Below are 17151 nucleotides of genomic sequence, written 5' to 3'. Positions count from 1 at the left end.
TAAGGAAGAGCAAATAACCATTCCAAGTAAAGTGGACCTATTTTTGCAAAAGGGGTGTATACTCTTGGAAAGTGGTTGAAATGCACGTCTGTAAAATTTGTAACCACTTTGCCATTTAAAGTACCTGCCGAGAAATCTGTTGTAATTCAAATAATTAATTCCCAGTTTTCTGCCTTATAAGTTTGGATTTTTGACATGTACATAACAATAACAGTCTGCACTTAGAGAGCATTTACAATTTCAAAATACTTTAATGCCTTTTTTCCACATAACAGTTTTATGCTGTAGCAGCTATTGTTACCCTTGTTTTACACTTGAAAAGGAAAAAACAAGAAGGTTAAGAAACTGGGCTTGCATAATGGACAGAACTACAGGCAGAGCTGAAAGGAGGATCCAGTCTTTCCTTAGTGTTAGCTCAATACCCTTCTTTGAGCCTTTTCTTTCTTCTTTTAAAAATTCTTTTCTCAAGGCCAATTGTTTAACAGCTGTCTTGATTAATGCATGAATGCATGTGGTCAAATGTATATCTTTTCGATAAGAGTACTTTGCAAATATTACATTTCCCTCCAAAGATCTAGGTTCAGCAAGACTATCCCTCCTCCTTAAAGCAGAGTGGGCGCGCGCGCGCACACACACACACACACACACACACACACCGACTCACATATATACATACCCCTTGGGAATTGAAAGTTAACAGCACAAATGTACTTTTCATGACCTCCTTTGATTGTAGACCTAGCTGGAGAGGGGGGTGTGTGTGTTGCTTGTTTTTTGGGGTTTGTTGTGGTTGGAATGTTTTGTTTTACCTGCTGCATATTTATATTGGAGGCAATTTATTCAATGACAATTGTGGACCTTGAATAAAAGCCTGAATTCGAAATTTACTTATCATTTTACTTGATATTTATTTCACAGACCCAGTCAGTAGGTAAGATTCATTTTGTGGTCCAAAAGTAAAGAACTGCACCAACCCCACCCAGGTAATCACTGTGCGTTCAGACGGAACACAGTCCTGCAGTATAATTCTGTGGTTCTTCAATATTGGTTCATAGGACATGTGGATATTAAAATGCACTCAGCTGCCCTTTGAGTCAACCCATAGTTTCAGTATCTTTTACTTAAAGGATATTAGAGCCCAGGACATTGTGGTGGAATTGGGAATAATTCATATAAGTACAACAAACCACATGAATAAAATAGTAATGCACTAACAAAGACAACAATGTTGGGAGCGTAACATTATTATTTTTAAAGATTGATGGCAAATTACAGTAAATGTTTCCTATAATGCTATATAGATGTTTCTCTAATACAAGGTTTCAGGGGGCCCAGCTAGAGTGCTGCAGCTTGTTTTCAACTATATTAAATCACTTTATCAATATACTTCAGTTTTAACAAAAGCTTTTCTAAAGCATACTGGAGACCTGACTTCTGAAACAGATTTATGGAAAGGGTTCACTATGCTAAAAGGCAAACTTATTTACGGTATAAAAAATTCATGTTAAATGTTCTTGGTCATATATGTTTAATGTTTCATTCTTGTTTCATTTTAATCCTCATTTTATTTTTGTTTGTTTGTTTAACTAATACACACCTTTCCTGTGATGCCGTGCAGAATATGTCTACCCTGTGGTCCCTCTAGCCTAATAGTATACATCTGACAGGGGCACTAAGTGGTGTTCTAGGAATGGCTGATTGATCCTCCTGGAAAAGTCCTTCAAAAGCTAGGGGATCTTCCCATAACATCTTTATAACATCTTTGTTTTGGAGGGGGAGAAACAGTGCATTATAGAAATTTACAAACCATGTGTAGATCTAATTCTCTTGAGTATCTGTTTATATCATTCAGCCTATATTATTTTTGGAGTAAGTTTGAACATTTACTAGCTTTTGCATGAAGTCAAAGGTGGTTCTACTATGTAAAATTTACTTTTGAAAATAAAATCATAGAGTTGCAGGATTTGACGTACAAGTCTGCATTTCCCTTTGTATAACTTTTGCAATCCCGTAGATGATAGTAACATATCCCTTTTTAGCCTTCACTTTTCTACTACTCTGAGCCTTTGGCTTTACTTCCGAACTCTTCTTGTAGCTCTGTTTTCCCTTAGTCATTTTGCTTGCCTTTTCCTATGTCCATTGTACATCCCACCAAAGGTATCTTGACCAGAACTGTACAGAGACACCGTATTCCCATCACCAGTGGTTCAGAGAGATGGAAGAATAAACGTATAAAAGTTAGATTGTAGGAGAAATGATTCTTGGTCACCCCAAACTCTCCATTCAAATAACATCAAGGGAAGAAAAAATGAGATCTTAGTATTCACAAACATAGAAGCTCATGATTTTTTTTTTTTACTCTTTTTTTTTTTTATGAAATTTATTGACAAATTGGTTTCCATACAACACCCAGTGCTCATCCCAAAAGGTGCCCTCCTCAATACCCATCACCCACCCTCCCCTCCCTCCCACCCCCCATCAACCCTCAGTTTGTTCTCAGTTTTTAACAGTCTCTTATGCTTTGGCTCTCTCCCACTCTAACCTCTTTTTTTTTTTTTTTCTTTCCCCTCCCCCATGGGTTCCTGTTAAGTTTCTCAGGATCCACATAAGAGTGAAACCATATGGTATCTGTCTTTCTCTGTATGGCTTATTTCACTTAGCATTACACTCTCCAGTTCCATCCACGTTGCTACAAAGGGCCATATTTCATTTTTTCTCATTGCCACATAGTATTCCATTGTGTATATAAACCACAATTTCTTTATCCATTCATCAGTTGATGGACATTTAGGCTCTTTCCATAATTTGGCTATTGTTGAGAGTGCTGCTATGAACATTGGGGTACAAGTGCCCCTATGCATCAGTACTCCTGTATCCCTTGGATAAATTCCTAGCAGTGCTATTGCTGGATGATTTTTAATGCTATATGAGTCAAGATGCTATTTTCACTGCACTAAGTACTGTGGAAAGTTCACAAATGAAGCAGAAGGCATAGCTTTTGCCCTTGCGAAAGATCCTATTCAATAGGAGAGCGGGACAAAACATGCATACATGCACACACAGCGCAAAATCACATGCAACCAACTATTGTACAGAAATAGAAATGAGATGGTTAGGTGATTAAGAGGCTTAAAAGGAAAAAGATGAATAGATGATTGTTATTATAGAAACAGTTTGAGCTGGACCTTGAGAAACAAGAAAAAAATCAATCCACGTTGACCTTAAAGAGTGCGTATTTAGGAGAATGGAATAATAGAGTAGTGGGGGGAAATGCAGATGGTAATAGCCTAAGTGGTAAATGGATAATGAAGCAATAGAGGCAGCAGATGGAGACAGCTTGGCAAGGAAAGGAAGGAGATAAATAGTATGATAACAAGATGAAGGGGCAGTTGGGTCATCTTATTTTTTTTTTTAAAGAGAGACTTGTACTTGTTTGAAGACAAAGAGCAAGAGACCAGTAGAGAGGGAGACATTGAGGATGCCAGTAAGGAAAGACCAAAGTCTTGACAGGAGAAGAGAGGAAGAAGGAGCCTCAGAGAGAAACTCAGGCACCAAATTTTATGGCACACTGAGTATGCGCGAGGCATTTTGACATTGCAGAAGGGAGAGGTAGGAGTTCCAAAAGAAGACACAGTAAGTGTTCAATACATGCTACTATCTGTCATGATAAATATCACTATTGTTGTTATTAGCAGTGCTCTGTAGTGACTTTTGCTTGCAGGAAGAATTTTAAATTTGATATTATTGAAGATGTTTCTGGGTTCCTTAAAGGTAGAAATCAAAAAGGCTATACTGATATGACAGCCCATGAGAACTGGTGCCTATGCTGGCTGTTTCTTTTTCCAGAGGCCTGGCTCAAGAAGACATACAACTGTTACCCGCAACTATGGGATAGGTGGCTTATAATGTAATTGTCTTTATTAAATGCCCAGTTGGTAGATGGCAGGAATTTAGACAGACGTGACTGCTCCGTTCTCTGGGCACTTACATTCTAAGATACAAAAGGGGGTGCTGGATAAATTGAGCTGTGACCAGCCCTCCTGCCACCATCCCCAAGTTCAGAAGGATGTGATCATAATAACCTACATATAACCGACATCTAACATTGTATGAAAATATAGGAAATAGGCATCCCTGTGGTGTACTACCAGTTACGTGTTCTAAAATACTGGCCAGGAGACAGTTCAGCTTCTCTGTAGCAGATGACCCTCCAAAACCACCTGGAAACACATCAAAACTCTTATGACACTTTGTGATAGTTTGTGTGTATGTGTGTGTAGGCTATGCATGCCAATTTATGACTTATAACCATATTTTCTGAAAGAGCTTTATTGAGCTACAATTTACATACTGTATAATTCACCGATTCAAAGTGTGCGATTCGGTGATTCTTAGCATGTTCAGAGTTGTGTAACCATCATCACTGTTTAAGTCTAGAACATTTTCTAATTCCTAGAACACCGAAAAGAAACCTCGTAGGCATTGGCAGTTACTCCATATCCGCACTTCTCCCCAGCCCCTGGCAACCACTAATCCTGGTTTTATAGATTTGCCTATGTGTACATTTTATATAAATGGAATCATATAATGTGTAGTCTTCTGTGTCTGGCTTCTTTCAGTTAACACAGTGTTTTCAGACTTTGTCCATGTTGTAGCATGTACCAATACTTAATTCCTTTGTATGGTTGAATAATATTCCACTGTAGGACTATACCATATTTTGTTTATCAACTCAACAAGTGATGGACCTTTTGTGGATTTTCACTTTTTTGGCTATTATGAATAATGCTGCTATAAACATTCATGTACAAGTTTTTGTCAGAACACCTGTTTTCAGTTTTTTTGAGGGAGTCACTGGTAAAAGGATGCCAGTTTCTCCACGTTTTGTCTATCGTTTTAATTTTAGCTGTCTTAGTGAGTATGAAGTGGTATCTCATTGTGCTTTTAACTTGCATGTCCTAATGATATTGAGCCTCTTTTCCTGTGTTCATTGGCCATTCTTTGGAGAAAGATCTATTCAGATCCTTGGCCTGTTTTTCAATTGGTTTATTTGGTTTTTTATTGATGAGTTTGTAAGGTTTCTTAACGTATTCCAGATACAAGTCTCTTATCCAATATATGATTTGAAAATATTTTTTCACTTTCTGTAGGCAGTTTATTCACTTTCTTGATGGTGTCCTTTGAAGCACAGAAGTTTTTAATTTTGATGAAGTCAAATGCATCTATTTTGTTTTTTGTTGTATGTGCTTTTGATATCATATCTAAGAAACTATTGCCAAATCCAAGGTCAGAGAGATTCACCCCTGTGTTTTCATCTGAGAATTTTATAGGTTTAGTTCTTAAATGTAGATATTTGATCCATTTTGAGTTAATTTTTGTATATGGTGTGAGGGAGCCATTTAACTTCCCTCTTTTGCTTGTGGATATCCACTTGTCCCTCACCACTTGTTGAAAAGGCTATTCTTTCCCCCATTGAATTGTCTTGGTGCCCTTGTTGCAATTAGGTTGACCATAAATGTGATATTTTATTTCGTGATTTTCAATTCTGTCCCATTGATCAATATGTCTGCCGTAATACCAGTACCATTACTGTACCTGTAATAAATTTTGAAATCAGGAAGTGTGAGGCCTCTAATGTTTTCCTATTTTTTTTCACAGATGGCTTTAGTTATTCTGGGTTCCTTGAATTTCCACATGAATTTTAGTTCGGCTTGTGTACTTCTGGAAAATGGGACTTAGAATCTTTTTTTTTTAATTTTATTTTTTATTTTTTAAAATTTACATCCAAATTAGTTAGCATAGTGAAACAATGATTTCAGGAGTAGATTCCTTAATGCCCCTTACCCATTTAGCCCATTCCCCCTCCCACAACTCTTCCAGCAACCCTCAGTTTGTTCTCCATATTTATGAGTCTCTTCTGTTTTGTCCCCTTCCCTATTTTAATATGATTTTTGTTTCCCTTCCCTTATGTTCATCTGTTTTGTCTCTTAAAGTCCTCATATGAGTGAAATCATATGATTTATGTCTTTCTCTGAATAACTAATTTCACTTAGCATAACACCCTCCAGTTCCATCCACGTAGTTGCAAATGGCAAGATTTCATTCTTTTTGAGTGCCGAGTAATACTCCATTGTCTATATATACTACATCTTCTTTATCCCTTCATCCATCAATGGACATTTGGGCTCTTTCCATACTTTGGCTATTGTTGATAGTGCTGCTATAAACATGGGGGTGCATGTGTCCCTTCGAAACAGCACACTTGTATCCCTTGGATTAATGCCTACTAGTGCAATTGCTGGGTTGTAGGGTAGTTCTATTTTTAGTTTTTTGAGGAACCTCCATACTGTTTTCCAGAGTGGCTGCACCAGCTTGTATTGCCACCAACAATGCAAAAGAGATCCTCTTTCTCCGCATCCTCGCCAACATCTGTTGTTGCCTGCGTTGTTCATGTTAGCCATTGTGACAGGTGTAAGGTGGTATCTCATTGTGGTTTTGATTTGTATTTCCCTGATGATGAGTGATGTGGAGCATTTTTTCATGTGTCGGTTGGCCATCAGGATGGGACTTAGAATCTTCATGGGGATTGCATTGAATTTGCAGATCAGTTTAGGAAGTATTGCCATTTTAACAATAGTAAATCTTGTAATCCATGAATATGGATGTGTTTCCATTTATTTAGATCTTCTTCAGTTTCTTTCAATGATGTTTTGTATTTCTCAGTGTACAAGTCTTACAAGTTTTTTTGTTAAATTCATCCCTGGTTTTTATTCTTTTTGATATTATATATAAGTGGAAACCCTTTCTTTTAATTTCCTTTTTTGACTTTTCAGTGCATGTTTCCATATTTATTCATTAAGCTTTGAATATGGGGTTTTTTTTGTTGCTAATGGGAATATTATTTTCTTTTAAGGAGGTATTTTATGCCATGCTAACCCATGACTCTGAGTAAATGTTTGAATATCTAATATGTGATGATAAATTTGAGTTTCATATTTTAGTTTTCACCGAAGAAATTCAAAGAGATTGGCTACTCCGTGTACTATTGGTAATAATCAACATACTGTTCTACAAACATAATTTGTGTTTCAGTATATGAGATTGTATATCATGTCAGGAGAGCCAGAAAATTGGAAACCAATGTTTGTGAATACCACTTAGTGGTCATTATAACACACCAGAAGAACTGTGAAATTTTTTAGGAAAAGTGGAAATCTTGTGACAAAATTTAAAGAAATACTTGTACAAAGAAAATTATGTCTCTTAAGTGATAATATGTTCAACAGACAGATATACAGAGTCAGAATGCAATTCAAAATTAGTCCTTTAATTAATGGTGAGATTTTAACAATACCATTTCACTTCTGTCTGAGAAGGTGTATGTAATACTAGATGAGCTACTGTCCTGGAATGTAAAGTCTCAGTTTCTGAACATAACTGTTTACACTTACACACTAATGTATTTCTCAAGTGTAATATTCGTTAATGGACTTTTCCACACAATCAGCTATCTGTTATCAGTATCAGGAAGGTGGGGGTATTTTATTTCTAAACATATTTTATTCACAGTTAATTCCTAAAGGGTTCCATGTGGCGATAGTTTCAGTTCTTCCACTAACCCTTGTACCAAAATGTCAAAATAAGTGATCAACATTACTAAATAAATTATTAAGATTACTATTTTATTAATTCATCCAAACAGTATTTACCAAGTGCCTACTATGTATACAAGGTTCATTCTTCCTTTTTTTTTTCTCCTACCTACTCCTGGGTTATAGAACCAATATAAAAAGCATGTGTAATACACAACCTGGAAAATCTGTCCCTGAAGAATTAAGAGTTGAATACGTATTTTTCTTCAATGGTTCATATAAGGAGAATCATACAAAGTTACTTAGATGGAAAGGGTAGGGTAAGTTTTCACTGTCCCCTTTAGATTTCTTCACGGCTTTTGATCATAGGGATTAGGGCTTGCTCTCACACCCCCAATTTGTTTGAAGCACGGATTCTCTAAATTTCACAAAGATTTGTTACTATGAAATAATTATTATGTTTGAAGGAGCAAAAAGAAGATGGCACTTAAGCCGTGAACCACATTCTAGGACTAATTCAGGTGAAAGACCACCCCAAAAGCATTTATTGATGTCTTTTGAAGACTTTGAATGTGCTGTTGGCTGAAGTGAAAGGCAACTATGATCTTAAGGCATATTTCTTTTACGTGCCTTTGGACAGCATTCCCTTCAGTTAATAAAGCAGTATCTTCTTAGCTTAGATAGCTTTTATGGAATTTGCAAATGCCTTTAAAAGACTACTAAGATTGCTGTTACGGACAATACCACAGCCTTTAACCTAGTCATTTTTACATAAGGACCTGGTATTGGAATCCTTTTAGTGACCACGTGTCAGTATCTTCTACTAATGTTTCACTGAGTTTTGTGCAGAATCATTAAGCCCGGTCTAGCTGCATTAAGTAGAAAAGATAAATACTTGTGTATGTCCAGAATATAGTCACTTACCCCTGTCTTATAAGGATGATTTTGTTAGTAATTATGTTATTAGTATTCAGGTATATGTCTGAGTCTAGATATAATGAAGCCTTAGTTTAGTCGGTAGAGCCACTGCACACGGTGTCTGTCACCAGGCCTGTGTATTTACCTTCCAGGTAGCTTGACCTTTTCGTTTTGAACTAAGCAACCATCAGTTAGCTTGCCATCCTTCAACACGGCCTATCTGCCATTGTTTTTTACCACTCAGCAGTTGATGCCTGTGTTGCAACCTATAAAGAGAGTGTTTAGCTCAAACTAAATTGGTGGATATTGGTGAGACTGTGATAAGTACAGTACTGCACAGTTTGGTATGATCCATGGCAGCCCGCACTTGCTCTTGGATTTGTGCAAGGGCATGTTCTGTTACTGGAGAGTTTGGTCTTCCTAGACCTTCCGATATGCTGTAGGAGTGTAACTGGTTAAACGACAATTAAAACATGAATTATTACAAAAACCATACCTGAGTGCCACATTTTAACTCTGCTGCTGACACTTCGCAACTGAAGGATCAGGGTCAATGTTAAGTTTGACCACACCTACCCCACTTACTTATATTGGTGCAGAATGTTTTTAGGAAATCACATCACATATTGTTTGCCTGCATGTAATTTTCTTCTCTTTCGCTTCCCCCTTTGAGCTACATTAAGAAAAAAATTAAAGAGTAAATTGACTAATAATCAACTACATCATAACCCATAACAAATTTTGAGAGAAGATAAAATGGAGCAGGTTGTTTAGTGATGTAGATTGCTAACAGGGAGATGCCTTCCTTTCTGATGCATTCAACTCTAAAGGTTAGAGGTTGAGAAATTTTCCATTTGCAAGCTGTGAGAATTTCTCTTCGACACCAAATTGCTGCAACTCGCTTGCTTTGCTATTTTTATTTAAATTATAGTCCACATGTTCATTCATGTTGTCATGTCTCTTCATCTATCTTGTTTTAACTCTGATGCAGGATCTCAAAGGGTAAGACCATCTTTTAAAATCATTTTTTATAAATGACTTAGCATATATGCTTCAGATATTTACTAGTGCTAGGAACTGGGAAACTCCAACAACACGACTTCATGAGTTTCTTTTGATTTAGTGAATAACATTTAAGTAGCCTCATTATGCAGTATATGATGCTATAAAGTGCAGAAGGGAAACACGGTGTAGCATTTGGTAAGGCTCGTATATAAAGGTTAATGTCCATCAGCCAGTTTTGCCCTGATTTTTTTTTTAATGACCGCGTCTGCATTCATTAAAGGTCATTCATAGCACCGTTAAAATAGTGTTTGTCAAACCTAATTTTAAATTATTTTATATTTATAATATTGTTTGCACAACCAAATGATGCATTTTAAGAAGTGATAAGAGCCCCTGATGAGGATGGCAGTTGAACCAACTGAACATTAAGTTGAAAGTGGAAGTATCCACATAAACACGGTCTATTAATTGTCTGCTCTTTCAAGACATTTGTCAGCTCCGGGACCTTAGGAGTTAAATGTATAATCAACCCTTTGGGGACAAGACTGTTCTGTCTCACATGGGAAAAAGTAACTTTCAATGAAAAATAAGGTCCTCAGTTGGTGATTTATCATCTCAAAGGGCATATTTTATTATAAATGTCAATTCCACAAAATTATGTGTCCTGTAATACATAATTATGTTCAAAATTGCATTTGAAATCTATTATTAACAGTTAACAGTGAACATTCTTAAAATAGTTATTACTCTTGGCCTTAACACAAAAAGCAATAATGGAGGTATTTTAGGGAGTTAAAAGCTGCAAGGCATTGGCCTCTGAATAAAGCCACTGCAGGTGTGTTTCTTAATGGGCTGTTAATTTTATAGCAAGTGAACACAAAGGACAGAGACCATGTGTGTTTTTAAACTGTGTTTGGTGTGGAGAAAGAGTTGATGGCTGAAAAATATAAAGGCCGTGTGGAAAGAGGCCAAATTGAATTCCCCCCTGAGGTGCAATCCTGTGGCTTAGAGTCAAGGCAAACTAATTCTTGCCCCTCCTCTTCTATCCCTTCCCTCCCCCCTCCACTCAACAGAGAATTCCACAGAAGCATATAGTAATAGAGTACCTCAGAAATAATTAGAAAATTTGGAAATAAATAATAAAGACCTTCTTGTCCAAACTCAGCACCCTCTCACACTAACTAGCTCCTTTTAGGCTTCTTGTATTTGCTACTGGCATTGTCTGAGTCACCCAAACTCACAACCATGGAGTAAGTTTTGACCCTCCCTCAGCCCCCATACCTAGTGTCCCAGTGTCCTAACAACCTTGCTTCTCAGTGTGTATGCTGTGTACCATGCAACACGGGCATTACTTGGGAACTTGTGGGAAATATCCGACCTCAGACCTACTTTGTCATAACTGCATTTTAAAAAGACGCCCTTCTTAAGCACATTCAAGTTTGAGAAGCGCTGCTCTAGAATCTTCCTTTATATTGTCTTCTTTATTTTTTTTCTTCTTCCTGAGAAAATAACTTTTATTATTATAAATAAGTCTCTTTATATTTTAGATATACTTTTGACTTTTGGTAAAAAAAATGTCTTTAGATTTTACTTTTTAATTCAGAGTGATGACTCTTACCTTGTGACGCAAGCATTTAGTTCATTGCTCTTTATTTTTTTATAATTTATCTTCCATCTTCTTTATGTTTCCCGATTGATCCATCTAGTCTGTGCCTTCCCTGTCTTGCCTTAGTTTAGATAAGTTATTTTTTATCTCCATATTATTTTCTCTATGCTAGTGTGAAAAATAAATTTTTATTTTTTTAGTATTTATGCTTGAAAGTACAATAAGATTTTTAAAATGTATAATAATCTGAAGTTCATTGATATTTGTATCATTCTTTAGGATAACCTGGTTTTATACTTCTTCAATAATATGTGATTTTTTTAACTTTATTGAGGAAGAACTGACAAATATAGTTGTATATATTTAAAGTAGACAATGTGATGATTTCATATACACATACAATGTAGAAATGATCAAACAGGTCAGGATAATTAACACATCCATCACCTCACACTCACATAGTTAACTTTTTTGGTGTGGTAAGAATGCTTAAGATCTACTCTCAGCAACTTTCAAGTGTGTAATACCATCTTGTTAACTACAGTCGCCATGCTCTATGTCATATTGTCAGAGCTCCTGCTTATAACTGAAAATTTGTACCCTTTGACCTAAATCACCCTGTTACCCCCTCCCTCCAGCCCTGGCAACCATTCTAGTCTCTGTTTCTATGAGATTGGCTTTTATTCTTTTCTACATTCCACGCATAAGTGATATCATATAGAATTTGACTTTCTCTGTCTTGCTTATTTTACTTAGCATAATGCCCTCCAGCTTCATCCATATTTTTGCAATTGGGAGCACTTCCTTCTTTTTTGTGGCTGAATAATATTTCATTGCCTGTGTGTGTATATGCACATACATATATACACACAATGGAGTAGTGTGTGTGTGTGTGTGTGTATGTGTGTGTGTTTGTGTGTATCACATTTTCTTTATCCATTCATCCATCAAAGGATATTTAGATTGTTTCCATATCTTGGCTCTTATGAATAATGCTGCAGTGAATGTGGCTGTGTAGATATGTCTTCAGGATCCTGATTTCAGTTCCTTTCCATATATACACAGAAGTTGGATTGCTGTATCGTATGGTAGTTCTATTTTTTTGAGGAACCACTGTACTGCTTTCCAAAATGACTGTACCATTATTGCATACCCACCAATGGCATATAAGGGTTCCCTTTTCTCCATATCCTTACCAACATTTGTTATTTCTTATCTTTTGATACTAGTCAACCAAACGGGTATGAGGTGCTATCTCATTGTGGTTTTGACTTGCATTTCCCCAATGATTAGTGATGTTGAGTACCTTTTCATATACCTATTGGCCTTTTTTGGAAAAATGTGTGTTCAAGTCCTTTGCCCATTTTTACATTGGATTATTTGCTATTTTGCTATTGAGTTGGATTATTTGCTTTTTTTTTTTTTTTTTTTTTTACTATGGAGTTGTATGAATTCTTTGTGTCTTTTGGAGAGTAATCCCTTATTAGATATATGGTTTGCAAGTAATTTTCTCCCATTCTGTAGATGGCCTTTTCAATTTATTTAATTGTTTCTTTTGCTGTACAGAGCTCTTTAGTTTGGTGTAGCCCCACTTGTTTATTTTACAGGTGACTGGACTGTACTTATTCCACGTGAACTGTTGAGCCCACTGTAAATTTAGATCTTTAGGTCATTTCACCAGAATTATTGTTCCATAATTCTCTATCATCCTTGTGTTTCCACCTCTAAATCATTCTACCTTCTGCCTCAAGATTAGTTTTTCTAATGTATCCAAATATCTCCCTTCTTCTTAAAAACCTTTAATGACTCTCCTCTTTTTTTTTTTTTGGTACAAAGTATTCCTTTCATGTGGAAAATTCTTGTCAACAGCTCTGTTGAAGTCTTCTCTTCCCTTTAAGGCCCATCTTCAATACTACTTCCCATAAATACCCTTTTCTAAATCATTCATTCATTCATTCATTCACTCATTGAATAAATATGTATGGATCACATACTATTTGCATACATTCTTCTAGTTACTGGGGATAAAGCAATGAACAAAACAGCCACAGCCTCATGGAGCTTATATTCTCTTGGGAGAAAATAGGCAATAAACAATAAACAAGTAAAACATGTGGTATGTTAGGGATGTAAGTACTAAGAAGAAAAATAAAGGAAGATAAAGGGCATAGAGACTGCTAGGAATGAGGAGTATCCTCCAATCAAATACTCCTTACTCCTTTGAATACCCAAATAATTTATTTTCCTTTACAACATGGTTATTTGTGCATTTATCCTATTTCTTCTCTTATATTCAGAGCTCCTTGAGAGCAAGAAGCTCATCTTGCTCATCTTTGTATTGCCTGCATTTAACCATTTAAATTTAACCATTTAATAATGATTAAAATGAATCAAGTTATGGAAATAAAGGTAACAGTAATGCAAGAGAAGGGAGATACTGGTATAGTGGTTGGTTAGGGAAGTCTTCTTGGAAGATCATTTGTGTAAAGCCCTGAAATATGGGTAGGGTGGTGGAAAAAAGACCTTAGTAAGTCATTTTGATATTTTTGTCCTGAAAAACTAAAAATCATTGCTTTATAAATTACGATTAATATTATCTGTAATTTCCTTTACCTTTAAAACCAGTGTTTCAGAAGGGACGGGCGATAGACACCGGAGAAGTTGACATTGGTGCACAAGTCATGCAGACCATACCACCTGGCTTATTCTGGCGTTTCCAGATTACTATCCACCATCCTATATATCTGAAATTCAATATTTCTTTAGCCAAGGACTCTCTGCTGGGAATTTATGGCAGAAGAAACATTCCACCTACACACACTCAGGTATTTGATGTTATAGGTGTTTCTTGACCCTTTGGAGGGTGGTGGGATGAACAGTTCAGGGTTTGTGACTTGCAAAGTATGTGAGAATCAAAGGTGAAGGCAGACAGTTTTTGTAATGAGCAAATATCCAGAATAATCACACTCAAACAAATGAAAATAAAAATGACTGAGAAATATGCAATAGCATTTAGCAGAGCAGATTCAGAAAAGGAAGTTTAAGAAAATATTCTTGAAATTTGAATTCTGTTTCCTGGAATAAGATGATCATGAGCCATCCCGGCCCCCTCATCTTACTTAGCTTTTGGGACCACACCTCCTTCGCTGGCCCCATATGGTCTTGACCCCTTGTCCCGATGAAGAATGCAAATCAATAAGGGAAATGAGTCTAAAAGGCAGGTTTTATCTTATGGGTAGAAATTTTTTCTTGTTATTGTTAATAACAACTCAAATACATAAATCTTCTGTGGTTTAGAAAGCCCTTCTATAAACGCTAACCACCTCATTTCTCTCATTTTTCCCCCTTATCTCTTTCTTGCACGAACCCATTTGGGGCCTTGCTCCATCTAAGAAGTAGCGTAAGGAATCATAACCATCAGGGGATTGCTTTTTTTTTTTTTTTCCAACAGATACGACCATAGTCCAAATCTTACCTTCTGGATGGGAATAGGCAGGGAATTAGAATGCCATTCAAATGTGACTCTTAAAATGCCCAAGGAAATGTGTGCCATGTGCTTGTCCACTGATTAGGGGGGAAAAGGAGGGGGTTCTTTGAATATTTAAATATGCTACCACAAAGGTAGTAAATTACGAATGTCCTCAAATTTTTGACTGTTTATTTGTTTTAAAAACTGTAAAACTCTTAAATTTGTAGAGAAGATCATGATAACTTTTTTGAGGGGAATGTGTGGTTTCGAGTATCTTCTGATACTTTAGTAAAATATCAAGATTCTCTCGCATAGTGCCAAATACAATTTTTTTCTATTTCTTGGTTTATTTATTTTTAGACAATTATTTTGAATACTCCAAAACTGAAAGGTATTTTATAACATTTATAAATATAGTGGGTTTTTCAGAATTAATAAAATACTTTTGTGTTTAAGTATAATTAAGAACGAGTAACTTCCTCTTTCAAAGCAAAGAAGTGTGGAAGAGAGCAGTTGAAGTTAGAGATGTTCATTAGTCTAGAAGTAGAAGTAGTGGCTCAGATTTGCGTGTATTTGTTCCAGTTCGACTTTGTAAAATTGATGGATGGAAAACAGCTGGTCAAGCAGGACTCCAAGGGCTCTGACGATACCCAACACTCCCCTCGGAACCTGATCTTAACCTCACTGCAGGAGACAGGTTTCATAGAGTATATGGACCAAGGGCCTTGGTATCTGGCATTCTACAATGATGGAAAAAAGATGGAGCAAGTATTCGTGTTAACTACAGCAATTGGTAAGCTGCCTTGACTATTATTTTGAATTGACAGTATAATTCTAGAAAGACAGCAGTGATTAAAGTGATACAGATGTCATTTCAACCCATCGTTCATTCTGCCTTAAAGTCCTTATTCAAGATAGGTCACTACGAGAAAGGTTTATATTATTGTTGTCATTAATGTTGTTTAAATGCTGATTAAGGTTTTCTAAATGCTCCATTATTTGCTGCTTTGTAGGATACTTGCCATGTACCTTTTTATGTATTTTCGACAGGAATAGTTACCTGGATAATATTATTACCAAGGCTGCATAGATGAACAACTTCAGTGACAAAGGGAATAAGCAAGAGAATCTCTGTTCATTCAAGATCCGTTAGAAAAGACAAAGCAAATAAATACCTTTTAAAATGGAGAAACTAGCACCAGTCCAGCTCTTCTTTAGAACAACCGATTCTAGAACCATTAAGGCTTCAAAAACCTACGAGTATTCAGAGAAGGGTCTTAAGGATAATAACTTGGACCACTCATAGCCCTTTCTTTTGGAATTTTTTAGCCCTGAGGGGAAACATCTCATAGACATAGTATTTTATTGTGTGAATCTTCCTAACACACATGTCTTTTAAAAGAAGGGAAAATATTTTACAGCTGTCTGTTTTCTATCCAACTCTCACCACTTTATCCTTTAGTTAACCTGTTCAACCATATGTTTAGGAAGATGTGTTGACTGTTAATAGACATACCATCTGCTCTTTATAACAATTATGTTCTATTTTTACTTGATGCTGAAGACCTTGACCCAGTAGAAAATGGTATTCCAGCCATAATATTAACAAAAACTTTCCTCTAAAGTAATCAGACTATAAAAATACACCGATTATTTTTTTTCCCCTGGAGAAAAACTCCACAGATTTTATATCTTCAAAAGACAGCGTATTTGTTAAATTAGAAAAAAAAATTGAAGTCCTGACACTTTTTTGCAACGCTAACAGACTCAATGGAGCAGATTTAATAGATGTACCTTTCATGATATTGTTTTTCTATCAAGGCCCAATTTTGGTAATGCAGATGCCAATGAGTCATGGGAAGTTGAGTTCCTCCTAAGAAATCAAACAGTTAGAAGATCTAAAATATTTGTGAAGATTTTCTCTCTTCCTGTTATCCTTACCAGTAAGCTCAAGTTAAAACACTAACCCAGCTATTAACCTTTCAAAAATCAATAGACCCAGAAACATGCTTGAAGTTTTTTCCTGTCCCTTACTTCCTCCCAAAAAGAAGCTAATCTTTGAGATACAATTCCTATTATCCAGATATCACACTGTCAGTTTCATATGCAACAAACTATTTGCTTCTTCCTTATGCAAGTCACATTTTTTTCTACTTTTCTGTTGTGTTTTTTTTTTAAAAATGTTTATTTATTTTTGAGACAGAGAGAGACAGAGCATGAACAGGGGAGGGTCCGAGAGAGAGGGAGACACAGAATCCGAAGCAGGCTCCGGGCTCTGAGCTGTCAGCACAGAGCCCGTCGCGGGGCTTGAACTCACAGACCGTGATATCATGACCTGAGCCAAAATCGGACGATCAACCGACTGAGCCACCCATCGGTTGTGTTTTTACGATTAGAAGTAACAGAAACACTTCTGCAATTCCACTTAAAGAGAATCCAAGTAAATTTCTGAAAAAAATCACAAGTATTAAGTTATTTGCTCTAAATGCTCCCCATTAATTTTTTTATGTTTTTATAATTTAACTGCAGTAAAGAGAGGCTAATATATTTGATTAAACAAT

At 36.2% G+C, this 17151-nt stretch overlaps 1 protein-coding gene across 1 annotated transcript in view; it reads left to right on the top strand.

Annotated features, from left to right (window-relative positions):
• Positions 1–17151, top strand: part of TENM1 (teneurin transmembrane protein 1) — a 556826-nt gene that overhangs the window by 284109 nt on the left and 255566 nt on the right. The window contains exons 7-8 of the mRNA XM_032592148.1: positions 13747–13946; positions 15173–15383. Of these exons, the coding sequence (XP_032448039.1) occupies positions 13747–13946; positions 15173–15383 (411 nt within the window). The remainder of the gene's footprint in view (positions 1–13746; positions 13947–15172; positions 15384–17151) is intronic.

This window comes from Lynx canadensis, chromosome X (genome assembly GCF_007474595.2).
Source record: "Lynx canadensis isolate LIC74 chromosome X, mLynCan4.pri.v2, whole genome shotgun sequence".
In the NCBI taxonomy this organism is placed as follows: domain Eukaryota; kingdom Metazoa; phylum Chordata; class Mammalia; order Carnivora; family Felidae; genus Lynx; species Lynx canadensis.
This window is presented reverse-complemented; position numbering and strand designations above follow the sequence as displayed.